General features: G+C 27.8%; 1 protein-coding gene across 2 annotated transcripts in view; it reads right to left on the reverse strand.

Annotated features, from left to right (window-relative positions):
• LOC129914314 (neural cell adhesion molecule 1) overlaps window positions 1-10,096 on the reverse strand; it is a 96,232-nt gene extending 86,136 nt beyond the window's left edge. For both annotated transcript variants that reach the window (XM_055993497.1, XM_055993496.1), the window contains exon 1: window positions 9,991-10,096. In XM_055993497.1, the coding sequence (XP_055849472.1) occupies window positions 9,991-10,078 (88 nt within the window). In that variant the 5' untranslated portion in view covers window positions 10,079-10,096. The remainder of the gene's footprint in view (window positions 1-9,990) is intronic.
• Between the last annotated feature and the right edge of the window lie 14,248 nt (window positions 10,097-24,344).

Below are 24,344 nucleotides of genomic sequence, written 5' to 3' on the forward strand. Positions count from 1 at the left end.
TTTATTTTTTTTTTTTTTGAAGACAAGAAGAAAAGAAATTACAAAATGGAAATTAAAGCTCATGATGCGCACCAATTACTTTGAAAAAATTATAAAACGTATAGAAAGAAGGTCCTTATGATGATGATGATGATCGTAGAAAGGACAACAAAGAATTATTATTATTATTATTTATTTTGTGTTGTTTTTTTTTATTTTTGTAATTTTTTGAATTTTCTGGTTCATTTGTCTTCTCAAAGTCAACCTTAAGTTTAATGATTCGGAAATAATTTAAAAGAAGAAGAAAACAAACAAATAAAATTATGAATCAAGGACATTTTTTTTTTTTGTTTGTTTATAGAACAAAGAAATAAAAATTATATTTGACGTAAAAAAAAAAAAACAAGCCAATTAAATGTCTGAATGGGTAGTGACTTTTTTTTTTTTTTTGTTAATGATTGGATATTAAGGACAATAGCCTTGAAGCTTTTGTCAGAAATTCTGATTTTATAATTTTTGCGGGTGAATACTTTTTCTTTTAGAATTTCTAAAAACAGAAAAAAACTACTTCCTCATAATATAAGAAGATGTATCTTTAGTAAAGAACAACAGTTATTTTTTCTTTAAAAAATATGAAAACATTACTTTGAATAACAGCCATAGAAAATATTACGTATACGCCACAGTGGTCCATATAGATTGTAAAGGCTGAATTTTTGTGAATACTTTTTCGATTTCTAGACGAAGTTAAGGCATGTAATAAATCGGTACTATTTATAAAAGTGTTGATTATCATTTTCATTTGCTGAATAGTGACTATATAAATACAGTAAAATAAGGTTTTGATTTGATATTATAAACATTATCAAATTTTTTCATGGAATTTTTAGTGAATGATAGGGAAAAATGGTGCCACTGTTTTTACTTAAAATGCGAAATGCCCAATTGACTGCTTTTTTAATGCTAAGCCACCTCATTTTTGACGTGATAACGTCTTATAAATCGATTAACCATGGCAGCCACCACAAAAAAGTGACGCCATTTTCTCCCGTTCAAAAAATTAAAAATAAACTATTAGAGGTACAAAAATCTTCTATAGCTTATTTGAAAGGTAATAACCTGAAGGATTTTTAAAAATTCCGTCATTTAATAGGGTAAACAGGGGTAAAACGGAAAGATGAAATTTGGGCTAAAATCTAAACGCAAGATCGTAGAGAGTTAATTTTTTTTTTTGCTATAGATAGATAAAACTAATTTAAGAATAACTGCATTTAAGAAAAAAATCTTAAAAATTTTGAAACTAAGCTACAACGTTTTGTTTGAACTTGTACACGTGTTGGGGCTATGACAAAATGATGATTTTGGGTAGGGGAAATTTTGAAATTTTGACAATTATGAAGGTACCAAGTGAAAGATGAGAGAAAAAAAATTCGGCGTCTGATACGGATTTTTTTCCAACACTCTGCGTTTCGAAATATGAATTTTTGAAAAACACCTTGTTTATTAGGGGTATTTTTGGATAGTTTTTGATTTTTAGCTTTTTTTTTTGAGCGTTCAAAAAATCTCAAATTTAAAGGACATGTGCAAAAACTTGGAATCGTTTAGTGAGTTTTGACTGAATAACGGAAGAAACAAGTTTTTAAAAAACACGTTTTTTGACCGTTTTTAACCAATTTTCATCATTTTTTATTTTTATCTTTTTTTCATAGTGTAAAATTTTGTATAGGTTGTCAAGCAAAAAAATTGATTCCATAGCGTGAGGACAGAAAAATAAATGTTTTTTATTGCTGTTTTTAATGAAATTTGATCGACTTCAAAAAATTCTAGCTTTTTTTGTAGATGCCTCATAGACCTGATCGATATATATATTTTGAGCTAAGACAATAAGCGTTCAGATAATATAAAATTTTTTACAGGTTGTTAGGAAAAAAAATGGAATTAATGACGTGAGAAGATAAAAATTCATGTTTTTTTTTTGCTTATTTTGATGAAAATGATTGTTTTCAAAAAATTATTTTTATACTTTTTGCGCATTGTAAAAATTTAAAAATAGTTTTATTCTTAAGAAAAAAAACTTGGCTTTTAAAACAAAAAAATAAAAAAAATAAATAAATAAAAAAGGTATTTTTTTTTACCTTTTTCTTGTAAATTATGATTGTTTGAAAAAAGTAAACGCTTCAATTGACTCATTTTAAACAAAAGCACACCTGTTTTCTGACGACGCGACGTTACCACGTAAAATCATCGTCTGTAAACCGGTTTTACAGACAACCTTTTTTAAAATTTTTTTTTTATTTTTACATTTATATTTTTATATTGAAAATTCAAAAATAATTGTTTTATTTTAAATTTGGTTAAAAATCACATCGAATACCGTGCTTTTAAGTTTATTTTGAAAAACCTTATAAGAAAAATAAATTGTAAATATAAGGTTAAACCTTTATGTCATCAATTTATTCTTAAAGTCTAATTAACTAATAAACTAAGCTTACAAAGACCATTCTTTTTATGTCTCACTCGACGAATTTGAAGGAAATTTTTTAAAATGCATTTTTCTCTTGAATTTTGTTTTCGAAAATTTGAAAAAAAAAAAAAAAAATTGTAATTTTTTTTGGCCTGTTTATTGTGAAAATCGGTCAAAATTTTTAAACGTTTTGTAAAAACAAAATCGTTGTGTCATTTATAAAGAAAATTTTAACTGACACATAAAAACAAAATTTTAAAAAAGTTCATTAGTTCGTTTCAAAAAAGGCACAGTTGATAACGGTTCAAATAATATTTTTTTTATTTAAAAGATAGGAAATAAAAATCGTTGTAACTGTTCTAAAAATAAAATTTCAATTTTTTCTCTAGAGACACACACAAAGTAGGTACTCTTAAGGCAAATAGTTCGGTGGATTGGTACAGACATCAGGCAGACAAAATTGTGAAACCCACTATTTTTCGCATTCTCGTTTTTACATGCATGATTTTTATCTCAAGTTTTATTTTTTAGTCCTTTACAACCTATTATATTAAAATGTTTTCATCTTCATGAAACATACTGGGTTATTAATTTTTATTGCAAAACCAAAAGAAATTAAAACAGAACACAAAAAAAAAATTCCATTACCACTAGCTTCATTAAAACTGAGTGTGCAACAATTTTCTCTTTATCTAATGTTTTTCATCAACTTGAATCCATTTCCAGCTTATTCCAACATAATGCTCAAGTACATACTCAACTAATAAAAAAAAAAATAAAACAATTTAAAAAAGGCACAACTTTTATGAGAGTTCAAACAAAACAACAAGAAAAGCAAAAAAAAAAAAAAAAAATTAACCTACAAATTCCCAAGTCTTCCTGCGGCAATAAAGCATTTTTCTGGTGTGTTGGCCAAACAATATACTTCAGGTGAAACCCAACACCACATTCAACAACCATCACCAGAAACATGAGCAAAAACCACACAAGCAAGCAAGTTGTGTTGTGTTTTCACTCTGGGCTTAAATATGCAAGCAAGACCGAAGAACAAATGAACAAAAAAAAAAAAAAAAAATAATAAAAAACCCACCAAAACCCAAGCTCTTAAATGACGAATTATGAAAAACAAAACTCTCCTGATGGTAAACTGAAATCCATATGCATATCGTTTTGTCGTATTTGTTAGTCATATCGTCATATCGTTTGTCGACATGTTGTTCACTTTTACTCTTGTATTTGCTTAATCCTACACCATAGGGGGAGCAATAATAAGTCTGCCACTGGGATTTTCATGTATTTTTTTTTTTTTTTTTTTTTATTTTCATTTTGAGAAAACATAAACATAAATGAGCAAAATTGTAAAGAACATCATTTCCTTGTCTTCGTCCGCAATTTTCGACATATTTTTATTTCAAGTGTTTGTAGGTTTGAGTTGTGTTCTTATGTTATTGTTGAATGAGGGGTGGAAAAAGTGGGGGTGTCATATGAATTCAGAAATTGAGAAATTGCAGTGAGGTTTTTTCCTTTGGAGTGAACTTTTAATCTAGTTTTTTCTGGTGAAAATTGTCGAAGTGCTCTTAGTGTGAAATGACTGAATGAGTTTTGCTTCATGCACAACAATCATAAAACTTCTGTTAGTTTTATTCGTTGTATCCTTAGCATATATTATTTCTATGAAAGTATTAGGGTGAGTGGAGATTATTTATTTTTGATATGATCTTGCACCGAAATACTTCTATCTTTATGGATCATGAAATTATGCCATTTTACATTTTCCCCGATGCATCCGGATAGTTATGGTTTTGCAGGATTTTTTGTATAACTTCTTCCACGAGAATATTGTTTTGAAATGAAGTGGCTTTTTACAGTAAGGCGCCGCCGCACAATGGGACCAAACGACCAAAACCATCTCAAAATATGCGCAATTATGATAGCATACATTGTTTTTTAATATATTTTGGATAAAAGTACATAAAATGAGTGTCGAACCTTACATTTCAATTTTTATTGTTTTTCGTCCTATTTTACATAAAACTTTAAACTTAGTTTTCTCAGAAGTTTGTGAAGTAACCTTATAAGTGTTGTATATCAATAAAAAGGTTAGAATCTCTACTTTATAAATCCGTCATTTGTTTTTGAATGTACTTTAAATTGATTGTTTAAAAAAAAAATAACAATTAATGGGAAGTAATTCGGCCAACTTTAATTTTCAATTGTAGATTTCTCCTTTGCCGACGACTGCCGATGTTGAGTTATGAATGAATTTAGAATCTCATATTACTCAAAATTAAGGAATAAAAATAAAATTTTGCGCATATTTGCGCCATTTTTATTTACGGTCAAAAATGTATAAAATAAAAATTTTCCAAAAAAGGTTTGCAAATCTTTTTTTTACTGTCATCTACAATGTGTCTCAAAATTAATTATTCAAATGAAATATTCTGATAGGCTATTTAAATGGTCCTTAAAATTTGGTAACTTGTTTATCTCAAATATTTACGGTTTTCTATTAAATGCACTTCTTGTGAAATTTCTAAAAATTCCTACTTTAATAAAATATTTTGCTTCTTCTGTTCATAATTTATTTTTGTTTTTTTTTACAAATCTGTCCCTAAAACAATAATTAACAATAATTAGGAACAATTGACAAATAAAAAAAAAAAATATTTCGCAACAAATTAGTTTAAACAAAAGCCCTTGTTTTGTTGAATTCAAATTATAGTATCTTTCATCCTAACTTCAATTTCCGAATTTTGTATACTTTTTTTGAAAACTGTGATAACTAGGCAAGTTATAAAAATGATAAAGCAGTTTCAAAATGTACAATTTATTTTTTAGTAAAGATAAAGTAAGAAATTGAGTTTCATTAAAACTGCTAACTAATTTGTAGCTATATGGCGAACAAAATAAATAATGTTTTGATTAAATAATTGATTCTTATTTACCAATGTTTTAGTGAACGTTTGTAAAAACGAAAATCAATTATGAACAGGGGAAGTAAAATACTGTTTCAAAGAAGGAATTTTTCGAAATTTCACAAGAAGTGCATTTAATCGAAAATGGTAAGAATTTGATATATGTATTTTAAATTATTACTTTTGGGATCCCCTATAAAGGTAATACCCAACAAGCTTGACATCCTGAACGGATTTCAAGTTCCATTTTCTGCCGCAAATCAAAATCTGCAGATTTGATTTTATTTTATTTCATCCCATTTTTTCAAACTTTTATTTTTTACGCTATTTTAATTCTTATCTCAAGCTTTTGTTTTATTTAAAAAGTCTTGTCTATAAAATATAATTTATTTTCATATTCTATTTCGTTTTAATACTTTTTTCCTCTTCAACCCTTTTTTGTTGTTTGAGTTTTATAAAATACACAATAATTTTGATTTTATTAAGAAAATGGTTAATTTAGTCTCTACGTTTTAGATACTTATCCCTTTCAATTTTAAACCATCTTTCATTCGTATGCTTTTTTTGAATTTATAATCTTTTAATTTTTGCTTTCTTATCAATATATTATATCCAGGATAACTTCACTTATATTTTATACAAATTACAACGATTTAAAATGTAATTTTGTATATAAAGCCATTAATTGATTAATTTGAGCTATTTTTCATAATTTTTGTTTTTGAAAATATTATAATAAATACATACATAATTTTTTTAGTTCTGATTTTTATTACATGTTGAAGCATATACATTGTAGTATATTTGTGCCAAATTTCAAAAAAAAAAAAATATTGAGAAACAAAAAAGTTATGGAATTTTGAAATGATTTACATCGTTTGGTCCCATAGTGCGCCGCACAGTGGTTCCCTTCTATGGAGGAAGTGGAAAAAACCTATAAAAACTGAACTGATTTCATTGAAATTCGGTACATAAATTAAATAAACCAATTTCTCATCGTGATTAAAAAAATGTGTGTCGTACTTTTTTGTGATGCGAATTTCTCTTATACTTTAAGGCTTAATTAAAAGCAAATAATTACCTAAAACGTTTCATAAGTATTATAGCACCTTAAATTTATACTTACTACGGCCCAAAAAATTAAGGGAACAAAAAAAAATTGATTGTGATTTTCGATAGGTAGTATAAAAATCGTCGTATCATGACAAAACAAAAAGCATGTGAGAGCTACATTCCTCTAGTTTTAGGATTTTAAAACTGAAATATTTAATTTCTAATGGTAAAATAGCTAAGTCTTTGGAATTATTCAAATACCAAAATTTTCCAAATTATTTTTGTTTCTTAAAAAAAAGTGGGTAATTTTTTTGCGAAAAATTATTATTATTTTAAGAAAAGCTATTTGTTTGGCTTTAAGATTCTTTTTGTTTCAAACTTTTACGATTTTTTTTTAGACTGCAATATCAGTCATAAAACCAAATTTTTGACTTTGACTATTAACAACGAATCACTTTACAGAGAAAGTACAAATAAATTAAGTTTACTTTGTTAAAAAAAAATGTTTTCTTACATTTAAGATCATTTTAGAAATGCTATCAAAATAGGCCTTTTTACGGTTTTTTTTTTAGAAAATTCGCCGCTATTTTATAACTATGGGTGATTATAAGCAAAATCAAATTCTTTTGAGCTTATTTACACATTTTATTAATAAATACCGTTTAAATTTTAGACAAACCAAAGAAAATTAAAACTTTTCAAAAAAAAGTTAAATTTTGAAAAAAAAAAATTCATATCGTTTTTGGATATTTTTCCTTTTTTTTTTTGAAAATTTTTGATTTTTCTTTATTTTTTGGCTTATCAGTGATGACTACATAGACCTCTTATAATGTAAAAAACTTTATTTTATCAAAAAAAAAAGCCGTTAAATTAGAAACGGTAATACCAGAAGCCGATTTCAAGTGCTGTTTGAGTGACACGCATTACTACACTCAAAATGGGTCATTTGTTTTAACACCATAAATAGTATACATTATAAGTTTTAAGTTGTTACTAAAAATGAACGTGAAGCATTGTATAGCATTTTTTTTATAAATCTAAATAATATTTAGATTTTTCTGATTATACATTATACACTTAAGGACAAATATACCATTAACAACACTACCTACATAATTTTTTTATTTAAAAAAATCTCTATTCTTAAAAAAAAAAACACGTCAAAAATTGCAAAAAAAAAAAAATCGAAATTTCGATAATTTTAAAGAATCTAGTTTGAGCTACTCGGGACCCAGCCTATGCAAAAAATTAAAATTGATTGCATTCTATATTTAAACATATTTTTAATCGAAAAACCAAATCAAACAAATTTTAAAAATTGTTTCACTTTTTTGGGTTTTTTTTTTCCATCTTGGAACCACTGTGCGCCGTCGTATTTTTAACGCTATCAGTTGTCAATAGAACAAAAAAATATTCCAAAAACTTTTTTGATTTGAATTTTATATCAAAATCCTGTCTAAAATAGTATTGGTTCAGCCTTAAACGAGATATTCACGACAAAATCCGAGATAAGAATTTTTTTTTAAGAGAACAACTCCAAAACTATGCTATGACAATTTTGAAGAAAGTCGGACTGTTTCAGTTTTAGTTCCAAAAGATCCAGCATCGTAAAATATCCTTAGATTTTTTGTTCCAAAAGCTCCGATTTTTCAAGTTATGCATTCGTACAAAAATAAAAATTTGAGATAATTCAGACATGACATTACGATGATAGAGAATGCCAAAAACGTCCCAGAAGTCCGTCAGTCTATATGTCTGTCTGTAAACGAAGCTACAGCCTAAACGGATGAACCGTTATTTGGCGACTCTCCAGCGTAGTTTTTGGAATGAATTTGCTTGGACTAAAAATAACGGTACTTTAGTAAAATTTTAGTAAAGTTAAAATTTATCGAAAACGGCTTCAACGATTTTGTTAAAAAAAAAACTCAAATTTAAGTAAGTTTTAAGAGGTTTCAAAGGTCTATCTTTTAATGAAAAATTATTTTTTCGAACCTTTTTTTTTTGTAAATAAGGTCTATCAAAGCATGATTTATATTTGGATGAGTCTTTGATTTATAAGATCTGAAATTTTTTTTACGATACCCAGTAAAATACATAAACATACAAAATTTCAAAAAAATATTTAGAGCTATAATTTTAATTTATTTAAGCAATATTTTTCAAAACAAGTTAGTTATTTTAAATATTTTTTTTTTTTTTGTAAGTTATTAAATTGAGTTTAATAAAACCTCTTTTTAATTTATTTTTTTTTTACAGTTAATATCTAAAAAAATAATGTTTTACAACACTTTTTTTTAACTTTCCATAACAATTTTTTCATCTATTTGAACAATTTTTTTTTTTTTATTGACAAAACCAATTTTTCGAAAACGGTATTATACTCGGTTTTTTTGTAGAAAGAAATTCGACGAATATTAAAAAAAATATTTATTGCAAAGTACACATTTTTGTATTGAATTTGTTTTTCTATAAAGAATATTTTTTTTTATTTGCAATAACAGTCTTTTGATTCAAAGGCATGTATTTCGAGTTTTCAGGATTTTGACCCCAACATAAATTTTGCGTTCCAAATTTCGACGTTTTTAACAGAATCTCTTTTTTTTTTCAATTAAGACCCTATTTTTTCATCATTCAAATTAAAGTGAATAATTTTGAATTGATTTTTTTAAAATTTATGAGGTTAAATTAGTATTTTAAAAAATTCTGAGTTTTATGGATTTTTTTTTGAAAATTTTGTTATTATCTTTTTTATTTCTTCAACCAGCATTCAATTGGCCTCAGAAATGGAACAATACCAAACCGGGAGGCCTGGCTGTTTTTTTTTTTGCTGCTTCTAATCAATTTTTGAAACTAAATTGCCCCCCACCCTTTAAACAAAAGATTTTTTTTTTATTTTAATTCATCCAAAGCTTTTAGTACCATTTTATAATAACCTTTAAAAAAAAAAAAAAAAATTATTACAATCGAGTCAATTTTTAATGGGTTCCATGGACATTTTAAGAATTTAAGTACCAAAAGAATTTTCACAAAATCAACTCGAATTTGTAAAAATTTGACTTTGTCTAAAAATCCAACCAAATTTGTATTACTTATTAAGATTAGTATACATAGTGACTAGATACCAAAAATGTATTATCAACCTTAAAAGTTTATTTATTCTCTAAGACACTCTCAAAGTACCACAAACCCTTATAAATGCATACTTCAAATTCCTTGCATCAACTCATGCATAAAACTACATATATCTTCCAAATATTATCTCTATTCTCTCGTATTTTCACTGACCTAGTTTAATTTATATCTGTTCAGTTCAATGAACCAATAAAAAACGACACCGACACAAAAAGATTTAAATCGAAAAAAAAAATTGAAAAAGATTGAACTATCACACAGATGTCATCTCTGTATATTTTCAAATTAAATAAACTCTCCTTTTAAATTTCTCATATCGACTTTTCAATTTCGTTTTTCAAATACAATAAAAAAAAGAAGAAAAGAATAAACGAAGAAGAAAATATATAGAAAAATCCTTAAAAAAAAAAAAAATCAGCAACATCCCTTCACTATACAATAACTTACCCTTTGATGGGATCTCTGGCAGAGCAGCAGCGCTTAATAAAAATATAATCCAACCAGACGCCCAAAGGACATCCATTTTTCCACACATTTATTTCAAGAAACAAAAAAAACAATTTTTTTTATTGAAAAAAAAAATTACACAAAATCGTCAACTTTTTTTTTTTTAGTAAATTTGCAACATTTTCTCACTCTATCTCTCTAAAAAAATCTCCGTTTTTCTCTTCTCAGTTGAAATTGTATAATTTTGAATTAAAAAAACTTTTTTTTTCTAAACAATTCTATTTTGTGTGTAATTAAAAAAAAAAAATTAGTGACACAATGGTTATGAAGAATCGCTTTTCACTTCCACCACGACACGCGCCCCCAACAAAACACATTAAATTCCGCCTGTTTAATATTTCACACTTAATTCAATTTGTGTCCCGAAACAACACACCAGGGCAGCACATTGCAATTCAATTTATATTTCGCCAACTTGTTTCCTTTTTTTTATTATTTTTTTTTTTTTATTTTTTCAAAGAACACATACGCCTTCACTCATACCGAGAAAAACCATCGAGAAAACGAACGAACAAAAGAAGAAGTGAACACAAAAAAAATAAATATGCCTCCGTTTCCGCCGCACGCTAACAGTAACAGCACTCAAAACACTTGAAATCGTACACAAACATTTCACAAGGACGAACCATCACCATCACCACACAGAATGACGACCGGTTGAACGGTGGCAGCAAGCGACACCAACGCCAACACCGGCGACCATCAAAGACGACGATAGTATTTGTCGTCGTCGTAATCCTTGCGTACTACTTTTACTTTTTCTTTTCCTGGCTCTGTTATGTTTTTTTTTTTTTTTTTTTTTTTTTTTTTTACAAATTCAAATGTCGTGACAATGGCAAAATCCTTTTAAAATATTTACAATGGCAAATTATCCGCTAAATTGAGATCCACTCAAGTGGCAGCGGGCGCAACAACATATATGTGAAAAGTGCAACAGTGACACAGGAAATGAATGAAAACAAGAAATTATATAGGAAACCAGGACGAGAGGGGTTCAAGGAATAATATTTAACTCCTTGAATGGAGATTGGAAAATTATTTAAAACTCGCCGTTGACTGACTGACACATAAAAAGGTTGCCGGCAGACAAAATAAAGGATAAACAGGACGAAAAAAAGACTCGTAATCACACTGAATATTTAATTATATTCTTCTTCTACTGTTGCTGGTTGGTAAGAAGAAAAACCGAAGGAACTCGCAAGGAATTAATTTATTTTTTTTTTTTTTTTTTGATTTTGGTATTTCTTTTTAATGAAAACAGAAGCAAAAAACACCGAGGATGTGACAGCGCAACTCCGTACAATGCTAAACCATACGAAACACTGAAACGTTCGTCGGTAGAAAATTAGGTTTTTCCTCGATATTTTCGGAAAATCACGAACCCGGTTGTGAGATTGTGGGCTAACTCGATGGTGTGGATGAAGAAGTCAAGGGAATAAGGTAAAAAAGCAGACAGTTTTGTTGGTGAAAATTTTGTGTGATGGAAAATTGTTGGAAATTTATATATATCACCAATACTGGAAGAAGAGAAATTTTGTTTTGGATTTTGTGAATTATCAGGATTTTACTTCTCTTCAAGTCCTTTATTGGAAGGAATAATTTCGAAAAAATCTTTGAATGCATTTTTATTTGACATAAAAGAGAGTTTTTAAGTAAGCAGCTATTTGATTCATTGCGCAAGTCCGCAACATATTTGAAAGCCTTTGTCTGAAATTTTTCGAATCGCTAGAATCTAGAGGTATTTTTTAAAGAGAAGTTCATATAATTTGACAGTGTCATGGGATATGTGAAAGACGATATACTATTTAGACGGAAATGTGTCTGCTTTATTTAGAAATAGGTCACTGTGGCGTATACTTGTTTTTTTTTTTTTTTAATTTAGTTTGTTGCACTTTTTTTGAATATCTAATAAGCAAGTTAATTATATTCAAAAATGAAAAAGGAATTGGAAAGAAATATATTTTGTTTAGTTGAAGAAAAACTTCTGGACAGATTTTTATATAAAAAAAAATAAATGAAGTTTTGTCATTTGCCAAAAAATTGTACTTTGCTTTTAGCTAATACAAGACTGAAGTTTGCGGAGTTATATTATATGTGAAAATTGAGTTAACAGAATTTTTTTTTAATTGCGGAGTTTTAAAGTAGATATTATTACTTTCAGGTGCAAATGGATCTGGGAATTTCAAACAGGTGCAAGCTTAACTATGTTCTTATTGTAACCTAATTAATAGTAAAAGGGTTCAAATCTATGTTAAAAAATTCTGTAAAATTCCAAAACACGTATGCAATTTCATTTGTTTTATTAAGATGCATTTTTAGGAAATAAAATTTTCAAAATCGTTAGAGCCGTTTTTTTAAAAACAATAATTTTTTATAAATAATTTAGTTTAAAAAAAAAATTGGTATGCCATTTTTAAGAAATCACTAATCAACATGTAAACCCAAAATTCAAAAAAAAAACAATGTCAACTTTTCAAAAATTTTATTTTTCAAAAAAATTTTAAAATCCAAAAGTTAATTTTTTCAAACTTTTATTTTTGGATTATATTAAAATTATATATGTAAATGCTTTTTACAAAAAATTTCGTGGAAATCGGATTAGTAGCTTCGGAAAAAATCGGATTAAAAAAAAAGGTTCTATGACAGGTATCGTTAATAATGATTTTCAAACAAAAAAATTTCATTAGAAGATAGACCTTGTCTTATAACTTACATTTGAATTTAAAAAAAAAAAAATCTTTATAGCCGTTTTCAAGAAATTTCAACTTTACTAAAATCGGTATAATGACCAAAAAAATGAATTCCAAAAACCCCTTTGGAGAGTCACTAAATAACGCCACATACCAAGTTTGACATCAATCGGTCCATCCGTTTAGGCTGTAGCTTTGTATACAGACAGACAGACTGACAGACGGACTTCCGGGACCCACTTTTTTTGCATTCTCTGTTATCGTAATGTCATGTTGTTATCTCAACTATTTTTTTCTGTAAGAATGCATAATTTGATCTACATAAGTACCTACCTATATCGCAAGTAAAAATCATAATCTTGAAAACTGAAATACCGAAAACCCAGAATTCCCAAAATACCGAATCCAAAAAAACCCAGAATAACGAAAACCTTAAATCCTGAGAATACAATATGGCGGAAACGCAAATCTCGAAATTCTAGAAAATTTTATAAAATGAAAAATTTTTTTCGTAGCTTTTGGTTCTCGGGCTTTTTGGGTTTTTGGGAGCCTGAATTTCCGAGATTTTGGGTTTTCTGGGTTCAGAATTTAGGGATTGTGTCTGGTCCCATAGAAAAATAAAGAGAACAATGAATTTTTTTTTTAATGCTAATACTTTCATGGCGAAAAAATGAAAAACAGAAAAGTTATGAGTGTTTGAACATGCTCTGACGACCCTATGTAAGAAAAATGAATGTTTGGATGCTAATAACTCAGCAACCAGATATCCAAGAAACTTTTGGTTTTTGGTTATGGATAGAGCTTAAAAAGACCTTTATTTTTATGTCTCACTCGATGGATTTGGAGGAAAATTTTTAAATTAAACTTTTTTTTTGAACTTTAGATTTTTTCTCAAAAATCTTAAAAAAATAAAATTGTAATTTTTTGAGCTAAATGTATAGGCCTGCTCATTGTGAAATCATAAAAGTGAACCAAAACTTGTTCCGAAATCTAGATCCGAAAATATGCGCTTTGGAATTGTAGGAAAAAACAATATTTCGATTTCAAATAATTCAGCAACCAGTCTTCCAAAAGACTTTTGGTTTTTATTTATGAATAGAGCTTTAAATTGCACTTTTTTTGGGCAAGGGGTTAACCTTGATTTATTATTCAAAATTCCCCAAAAAAAAATATTTTTATAAATTTTTGAAAAAATGCATAGGCCATTGTGAACTGTGGACCAATTCTGTAAACATGCTTAGGTTTCAAGCAATTTTTATTAAATATTAAAACCAACAACTGTCACTGGTATATTATATTAAGGGAGAATTTCCATCTCAAGAAGCTTTCGGAAATAAATGATATCAAATAAATCTCCACATAAATTGTTGACTTCTATATCTATAATATCCTTCATAATAAACACATCATATAGCTAGCTTGTGTTGGATGATATTAAATTAAATTCATACTCCATAATGCATTCGTCTGCATAACATTTCTATGAAATTGTGTATTTATAACTTCTGTCACGATTAAACAACTCAAGTTTAAGGATATTTTAACTCTCTGTGTCAAGTTGTAGAGTATTGTATTTACTCTGAAATAAATTATTGAATGTGATGTCTTTAACTGTCACTTTGCCAGGTAAACAGCATAGAAACTATAAACTTGTTGTTAAAGGACGAAGGACGATGGATGAGAATTATGAGTCTCATTCAAAATTGAAAGATTTAATGATCAATAATGGAATCTTTGGTTACAAATAAATTAACAATCTCTTTTCCAAAATGCATACAAAAAAAAAAAAAAAATTAAAAATAGATGAAAAATGCATCCTTTTCAAGTTAAACAAAAAAAATAACAACCCTCAAAGTCACTTTTAAATGTGAAATAATTCTAAACACCAACACGCCACATTTCAAAGTAAAAAGTTGTAAAATGCCCCAACACAACAAATTTTCGAATTAAAAAGACAATTTCTATATACACAAAAGTGTGAGTTGTTTTGTGTGTGTCAGGAAACTTTTGAAAAAAAAAAAAAACAAAAAACGTGACTAGAATATTGGTTAATGTCAACTTTTACAAAAGCGTGCAGCACCACCCTTGGCTGGCTGGATGGCTGGCAAAGGTATGTAAACACTTTTTGCATGAAGTACCTTGAATTACTTTGACCCATGAATTAACCTCACTCAACAGCGATAGAGTGCAAAAAAAAAACACCCTTTGAACATTTTTCCCAGATTCAAATGTCACGAAGTGATTTTGGTTATTTGTTTGAGTTTTATGACAAATCAGTGACCGAAGAAATTAGCACAAAAAGGTGCTTTTTTTGGTTTGGTTTGGTTTTTTGGTTTGATTTCGGTGGGTGTTCAAAGATCCAGGACGAAAAGTGAATAGTAGACAATATAAAATATATAGAACTGACTATACCTATAGATAAAAGAACGGAAGGATGAATAACACAAAATCGGTATTCCGGTTTGAATGCAAATACAGGAGACGACGCAGAGTGTTGGTGGCTTTTTTTGAGGGTCGTCCTTAAAGTTTTCACTTGGTTGGATTTGGATGAAAAATATATAAAATTACGCTTCCATGACGATTGAAATAGCTGGTTCTGCTGTGTTTAGAGGTTAGGAGTTTTGTAATAGTGGTGGGGAAAGGGTATATAGAATAGAATGCGCGTATTTGAAGACATTAACGTATCTAAGGACAAATAAGTAACAATAAAAATGTGATTCGATTTGCTTTGTCATTGTACGTGATGTGAGAGAGACGTTTTTGTATTCGTGTCACATTTTTTTTTACTAAACGGTGATGTTTGCCAGGAGCAATGAGACTTTGATGTTAGAATCGTAATTTTGTATCAGTTTGAAGTATCAAGATAGATAAGTGTTTTTTTTTTTTATTGAAGGACAATTTACATTGTTGTCATTATAGGGGGCATGAGGTGGTTATCATTTAGGGGACTTGAAAAGCAGAAAAATACAAGGTCTCGAGTCAGAAGCTCGATATCGATTTCAGAAGTTTGGACGTTACATTATTTTGTTAATTATTTCGTGAGAAAAAGTGGCATGATTTTTAAATCACGTAACGCGCGTTACCCAATATCAACCTGATTTGCAAATAAATTGTGTGCAACACTTGAATATTTTTGAAGATTACATAATTTTGATAATCTCGTGAGGAAAAGCGGCCTTATTTTGAAATCACGTAACGCACGTTACCCAATATCGACGTCATACGCAAGGAAATTGTGTGTAGATAACTTGAATAATTTTGAACGTTACAACAAATTTTTTTAATAATCTCGCGAAAAACAGCGAAATAGTTTTGAAATCGCGTAACGCACGTTACCCAACCCAATATTGACGTCATATGCAAAGGAAACTTTGTGTAACTTGAATATATTTTTTTTAAATTGATACCTGAGGAAATGAAGTCCTAAAAGGCGTTGGTTGGCCCTCAATGTTGAGCAATTTTTGGACACCCCAAAAAGCTGTTTTCTAAATCACAATAATCGCGTTACCATATTAAAAAAAATTTCAGAAAGATAAATATTTTTCATGTGAAATATGGTATTAAATGAAATAAGATTTCTTGTAGGTAGTTATTCAATTTTGAGCGCCACATAAATCTTGAATTTTCTGAATAGTCTGCAAGGAAAAAGTTATTTTAATAAATTCAGTCAAACAGAGTTTCTTTTAAACTAACATTGCCCAAAGTTGATTTATCGGAAACTTTTACTAATGAATAGCTTAATGCATCTAATTTTCAAAAAATTGTATTATTGTATTGTATTTCTTCAATTGTATTATTTAATTATATTCTTAAATGATTTAAAAAATGTACAATAAATTTTTCATTTACCATAATTTACCTTTTTAGCACTTAATTAAAGTTGAATTCAATTAAAAAACAAAATACTTATCCCCTTTTTTTTTTTTGTATCTTTTATTTGGTCGATTAAATTTAATTTAAATTGTTTTCCAGCAAGTTGTTTTCGTATTGATGTTTATAATATTATTGCTTTCCCCGGGACATATGCACATATACCTATTAAAACGTGTTTTTTGGAATCATTGTCCATATATACCACCTGTAGTAATTATGGAGAATTTGATTGGTTTTGAGTTGAATTGATTTTTTTTTTTTTTTATATATAAATGAATAAAATAAGCTTGGTAATGCTCTAGCCTCAAGTGGAAAAATGATTTAAACTGGAAATTAAAATACCTACAACTTTTCTGTAAACAAAATATTTGTTAGTTTTAAAGTAAAATATAAAAAGTGTTGGAAATACTAACAAACTTAATTTTTAAAATGCAATAATTACTGTTCTTAACCTAGATAAGATAAAAACATTAAAGTATTAAGTCATTTTATAATTCTTAGACCCAATTTATTCACACTCCATTAAATTTCAAGTCTCCATTAAAAATTAAAAAAAAAAAAAAAAACTGTAAAATCGCCCTTTTAAATGACGGCTTTAGATTTAATGGAGAATGAATAAATTGGACCTTAATAAAATAGAAAAAAATATTTGTTTGCTAATTTGCTAATAACCAGTTTAAAAGATAAAATAAGAAGTGGCTCACAATATTAACTGTAAATTAAATTGCATCTAACAAATATTGGACGTTTTTCGTAGCCCAATAAGATTGGGAATTGAACACAAATTCGAAAACATTGCAACATTTTTGATGAGGTTGCATTGGGCCGAAAATCTCAATTTTTCTTTAAAATGAGATCATTAAGAAGTCAAAACTCAAAACAAGCTGTCCCGATGCACAATTGCATTCCCATGCTTAAACTTCAACGGTTATAACACTTTTTTAATAGTTATGTGTAAGAAGAATTATTGTAAAATATGACTGATTCAAAAAACTGATGGAATCCATGCATTTGTGGCAGCAATGTGAAAAACTTAAGATCTTACAGTTAAAATAATTTATTAAATTAATAGGCTTTTTTTGCACTTTGATACCAATAACTTCCTAGTAACTCTAGATTTGATAAAAACTTTTACCATTCTGCAATCCCCCTTAGACGAGAATATTTTTAAGAAAGTTGGCCACCTAGGTTTCTATAGATTTATTTTATACCACAGGTGTTTAAATTTTTTCATAAAATACTTTTCTTACATTTTGCATCAAAAAACAGATTTCAAAATTTTTTTACGAAAATGTGCAATAGCTATGCAGTTTTTAAAGCCTTTATGTACTCATACAATTATTGTAGAAAATGAGAAAAAAAAGAAATAAATAAAATTCATTCATTCGTGGTTGTAGTGAACGAAAACATAAGATGATAAAATTTAAAATACACTGAACGAAAAAAAGCCAATATTTTATGAACTGGTTGCGATAGAACTTTTTTCTATCTGGTTTTAGAACAGTTTTAAGTGTAGCTATCAGCCGTTTTAGGGTTGTCCATTCTCTATCGAACACCCTGTATATATTCAGACCTATTCTAAACAATAATTCCCAGGGAAATGGTTTCGGGAGGAGGGCCCCAATCGGATAAATGGTGAAAATTTATATTTTTTTTAAGACTTACCGTTTTGCTGAAAATCGTGAAAAAACAGTTTTTGTGACCTTTGACCCCCCGTAAATTTTTTTCTAGGCCTCGGATCGATGAGGATTTTTTAGATTTGATTTATGATGGTGTTTTCAACAATTCTACAAATTTTCAGCTTGCTGGGAATTAATGTAACCTCACCCCCTTATTTTAGTCTAATTTGACCGGACTATTATTATTACCTAAATTAAAGAAATGAAAAATCCACTTTGTTAATTTTTTTTTTATTTTGTTTTATTTCTTTGTATTTTTTCAATACACATAATGCTTTCTCTTTTTTCCTCACATATTTCACTTATTGTTATTAGAGAGAAAAACCAGTTTTTTTTCCATGGATGTGAGGAGAACTCAATTTTATCAAAAATTTCCCTAAAATTTCCCTTTTACAGATTGGTGAAAACACAAAGATTTAATGGTTTGATCAAATTTAAAAAGATTTTTGATAAAAGTGCTTTTAGTGGTTGTTTATGATATTGGACATAAGGGCCAATTTATTTACACGCCATTAAATTTAAAGCCGCCATTTAAAAGGGAAATTTATAAAATTTGTGTGCTATTTGATAGTTTTTTTTTTTTTAATTTTTATGGGGCCTTTAAAAATATAATGCAGAGTAAATAAATCGCTCCTAAAATAAGTGAATCTTTTTAATAAAAATAAACACATTTTTCGACTTTATGGAAAATAATTTTTTTTTTAACTTTTTTTTATATGTCGATTATTATTTATTTTGTTATATTATTTCTTATGAAGGAAATATAATATTTTTTCTGAAAAATGTTTGAATGATTGTATATAAAATACAAAATGGCTCTAAAATTTAAATTTAAAAAAAAAGTCTATTAAAAAAATGAGTTTACTGGGCAGAGATGTTGAAAACCATTAGTTAAACTTGTTATTTCCATTTCACTCAGTTTTTATTTCATATTATGTGCAATTCCGTAATTTACCCTACCCCCACACTCCTCCTTCAAAAACTATACGAATATTAATGAACTTTCAAACAAATGAAAATTTTAAAATGTAAAATGCTCTTTTTAAGTTTTGTCAGCTTTGTCCATTTCTTTCATTCTTTTTTTTTTCTGGTATATTCGAAAAAAAAGGACAAAAATTTCAAAACAAACATAATCCATTTCATGATTGCTAATCCAACACCCGGCACTATAATGTTAGTTTTCTCTATCTCCTTTTTCATCTCTATTCTATACACCTTCACACAAATCAGACACATTATACAAAAAAAAAAATTCCCATCCATCCTTTTAGTCCTGGGCTCTCAGACAATATTTAGCCTTCGCAAATTGTCCGAGCATCAATTTTCATTAGCTACCGTTGTGTCCTGATTTAGTCTTTTGGCACCAGACTGCTATATGCCGATTTTGATGATGCTGCCCGAAGTCGGCTACTCTATCCCAATCAAATACAACCCTTTTTTTTTTGGAGAATGTCGGTGACGTCGCGTCGCCATTGTCGATTGTCGTTGTGCTACACGAGCTGCTACATAAAATGAACTATTGTATCCTTTTTTTTTTCTATCTTTTTTAATAGAAGGGGAGACTGATTCTGAACTTCCCCCTTCCCACACAATATTTGTTAGAGCTCAAAATTGCCATGACCGACCTCTAGGTTTTATATAGTAGAGGTATAGGAACGTGACGCGACAACGACCAACGAACGCCAAACAAAATGAGATGGTGAGAAATAATAATGATAAATGGGATCATTTCTGGTGCTGACATGACACAATAAAGCAAAGGCATGTCGACAAAAACGAGGGAGTGATGGAAGGCTAGCCGTGTTCTAGGCTTTTGGAATTTTGTTGTTCATGATAAATAGATAGAACCACATACTTTGAACATATTTTACCTGACTACAAAATTTCTCTCTCTCTTTCTGACCATAAAATGCGGGCTGTGGTATGTTGAGGTTTGAATTAAAACGAAAAAAAAAAAGAAATCCTTGATTTGGAAAAAAAGGGTTTAAAAACCCAAAGTAGGTAAGAACAATCAATTTCATTATGTTGTAAATTACAGAATTGGCAAGAGAAATATTGTAGAACGAGGGTGTTTCAAAAAGGGAACGTACGAAGAAGTTTCGCAAAATTTACATGAAAATGATACTCGATTCCGTTTTGAATCCATTTAAATTCTGTTAAAATCAAAGTGATGTTCATTTATTTTTAATAAGAATTATCTAATATATAACATTCTTGTGTCGGGGTGTTTGTTATAAGACTGTGTGCATATAAGGAGGTCTGAGAATCGGCCAAAACCTATTTTTTAATAAATTATTAGGGTGGCCCAGCGAAATTTTTTTTTTACCGATTTTTATGAAAGTATGTGTGCACATATCGGGTTGGTCTATTATTTTCTTAATAGTACGATATTATAGTGGGTAAAAAAAAATCGAAATTCTTTTTATTTATTTTCTACTCCGAAATATCGATTGCTAGAATATACTCACCAAATATGAGCTTTATATATTCATGGGAAGTTCCTCCGCTACGCAATTTTCCATTTTTACATCAATCTTCTAGGGTAATAAAACAAAATTATTTTTTAATGAATCGACTTTTTAGCAAATTTCTTTACATATTCTTGTAAGAAATTGAATGCTCTACAAAAAAAGTCTCGTTACACTTTTTTCGTTTATCTCACCGTTTAAAAGATATTTGAGGTCCAAAAATTGATATAATATTTAAAAATTCCTTGTTTTTGTTCTTAATTGAAAAATTATAATAACACTGGTCTGCAAAATTTAACTTTTTTTTTCTTCTTCAAATAATTTTTTGATATTATGAAAGATTAGACTTTTTTGAATCTTAATCTGTTTTCAGAAAAATTCTATCAGGTACCATTTTTGTAAAAATGATTTTTGAAAAATGTGGGTAGTTTTTTAAAAAATCACCCTTTTAGATTCATTTGAACTTGTATAAAATTAAAACTATTTGTCGCATTGAGCTCAAATTTGGATGACTTATTTTTCATAATATGACATCTCGATTGACACCAAATATGTCCTTTTACATTAATGTTTACTTATTTTTTAAAATACTGACATTTCGAAATCCTTTATTTTTTAGTAAATCCTACATGAACAAAAGCACCTTAATTAAGGAAAATGTAAAATATCAATGCCCATTATATTTAAAAAGTCAAATATGTAATGAAAACTATAATAAAATACATTAAACACAATTTTTACGTGTTTTGTAATTTTATATAATATTTTTCTATTTAGAAATATCTTATTTGTGATAAACCATTCGATAAACTGCCTTGTAAAGCTTCAGATTTGTTTCTCCTAGCAGCAAAAGTATACTTTTCTTATAGTTTTTGATGTGCTGAGTTAGAATCCGAAGTCAAAAAAATTCTATCACGTCAGGATTTTAAGATATTCGCATTAAAGTATCAGAAAATCAGGTTTTTTTTTTAGAAAATCTCTAAAAAACTACTCAAAAACCAAAGCTGACCGAAATTTTTTGAGTTCGGATTCGAAAACAGCAAAAAAAAATAATGTTTTTTTGAGATTTTTTAACGGGAATATCTAAAAAACGTGACGTGCTAGGTCAATTCTGACTTCGGATTCGAAATCAGCATACAAAAATCCTTAAGAAAAGTATAGTTTTACATATTTAAAAGAGAATTTCCTTGCAGACCAGTATAATCAAACGGTCAAGACATATTAACAAGTATGGAAATACTCGTAATATGTACTTTGACTCAAAATTGAAAAATAAATAAGAAAACTTTTAGTTGAAGAAAGTTTCATTAAAATGACTTTGACCTGAATAAAAATTTAAGCAGCATTTTTTGTATTGGTGGAAATAGGAAAAGTTATAATTAAACCTAAAAATGAAATATTTGGTTTATAAATACGTGAATACTGATATTTCTGTCAACAACTTGCAATACTAAACATTTTTTGTTTGTTGTGTTGTCAAAACTTTATTGAACTGAAATTATATTAAATAATTTAAATACTTTTTTTAAAATTCCGAGATTAAATGGTAATAAAAACTATGTTATTTTGTGAGAAAAGTTTTCTAGAACTCTAGAAAGTTTTTTTTCGAAAATTTAGTATAAATTTTTTTTTTTTGTAAATAATGTTTGTTTTTATAAGAAATATAACAATATATAAAATTCGTTCCTACTACATATGAATAAAAAAAACTTCTTAAATGATTTTTAGCTCCAAATAAAAAGAGTTATGTATGCTTATTTCTTAAAATCTTCTTTAATTTATTACCCCAGTCTTATTATGTAAGATAAGAATTAGTCACTGTGGCGTATGCGTAACATTTTTTTTCACTAACGATTTTATTTTTTTTTTTTAATTTATTTATGAACGATTAAAAGATGCTCATAAAAGTGATCATTTCAATTTGTGTAAATTTAAACGAACAAGATGTAGATGGTTATTGTTCTAATACAAAAATCGTTGGCTTTCTTGAGATTTATTTTTGGGTGTAAAAAATTAAATTTTTTGTTTATTTGCCTTAATCTGAAATGGTTGTTTTTCAAAAAAAAAAAAAAAAACTCTTGAAAAATGGTTGTTTTTTATTGAAAAACCAATTTAATTGATCGATTTTTAACGTTTTTAATTTAAACACCATATTTTTAATCAAAAAAAAAAAACTATTTGAAAGAGATTAGATCAAAAGAGTTAGAAAACTGAAAAAAAACTTGAACTGAATTGACCTTTTAATAAAAAAAAAAAAAAAATCATGTGTGCAATTCATACGTGGTTGAAGTGAAACCTTAAAAATCATTTACAAAAAAAATCGAAAAAAATATAACTTTTTTTTATTCCATCAATTTTTTTTATATGACAACCTACAATAAATTTTATACCATTATTGTTTCAGCTCAAAATATTTATATCGACCATGTCTATACAACATCTACAAAAAAAACTAGAATTTTTTTTAACCCCATTAGTTTTCATAAAAAAAAGCAAAACGATCAATCTCTTTTCTCTTCCAACGCCATTAAATCCATTTTTTTAAAAGACAACCTATAATAAATTTTATATTATTATTATTTCACCTTTTATATGACGCTTCAATCATATTTTTACCATGCCTACAAAAAAAGTGCCAATTTTTTAAAGCCAACCATGTCGAAATTTCAAACTGAAATTACTGTACTTTCTCTATTTTTCAAGTTATTCAATTAAAAATTATATAACTTGTAGAGCACGTACCGTTGTGTGTGATATATTAAATGAAAGGTAATATTATCAGCTTGCGTATTAAAGTTAAATAAATTTGTTATCTGCTCTAGATCAAAAGATATAACGTGTTTAGAAAAAGAACATCTTTTCACCGTTATCTCAGAATTTTGAATATGAAATTTATTGAAATTTTGCACAATCATTTAATTTATTTAATTACCTATCTACTGTATAAATTTCATTCATCTATCTATTAAAACAAAAAAGTTATGATCAATTGATTTTTCGTGTCGTTTTTTCGTTTCATCTTGTTTCAAATCACTACGATACTAAAGAAGTTTTCACTTCAAAAATAAACTCACTTATGCGTTTATATTTTGGAAACCTTTAGGTTTAACTAGCATATACAAAAATAATGTTCAAATCGAAAAAGAAAATAATCCACCAATGTCCGGAAGTCTGTACTAGTCGATCCACTCTAGATTTTATCTTTTTTTTTTCAAAAGTTTGAGAACTTGGAATATTTCAAAAACTCTTTTTAAATAACAACCAGACCGTAATTTTTGTTCATGCTGTGTGAAGAGCTATAGTTCAAATTTTATAAAGATACATTTCGGAAAGGCTTCATTCGGAAAACTTCAACTTGTTCAATATTTTCATGGAAATTTTTTAACCAATTTTTTAAAATTAAAAACCGCCAAAAAATTAAAACAAACAATTCCAGAATGTCATACTTCCCCCTTTTAATTCCTTTTACCATACATTAATTTCTTATCTTCCCTTATCTCTCATTCTCTCTCTATTTCTATTAATACTCATGCACACATGAGTGAATCTATTGAAGTGACATAATCCCTATTGAGTCATTTATA

The sequence above is a fragment of the Episyrphus balteatus genome, chromosome 3 (genome assembly GCF_945859705.1).
Source record: "Episyrphus balteatus chromosome 3, idEpiBalt1.1, whole genome shotgun sequence".
NCBI lineage: Eukaryota > Metazoa > Arthropoda > Insecta > Diptera > Syrphidae > Episyrphus > Episyrphus balteatus.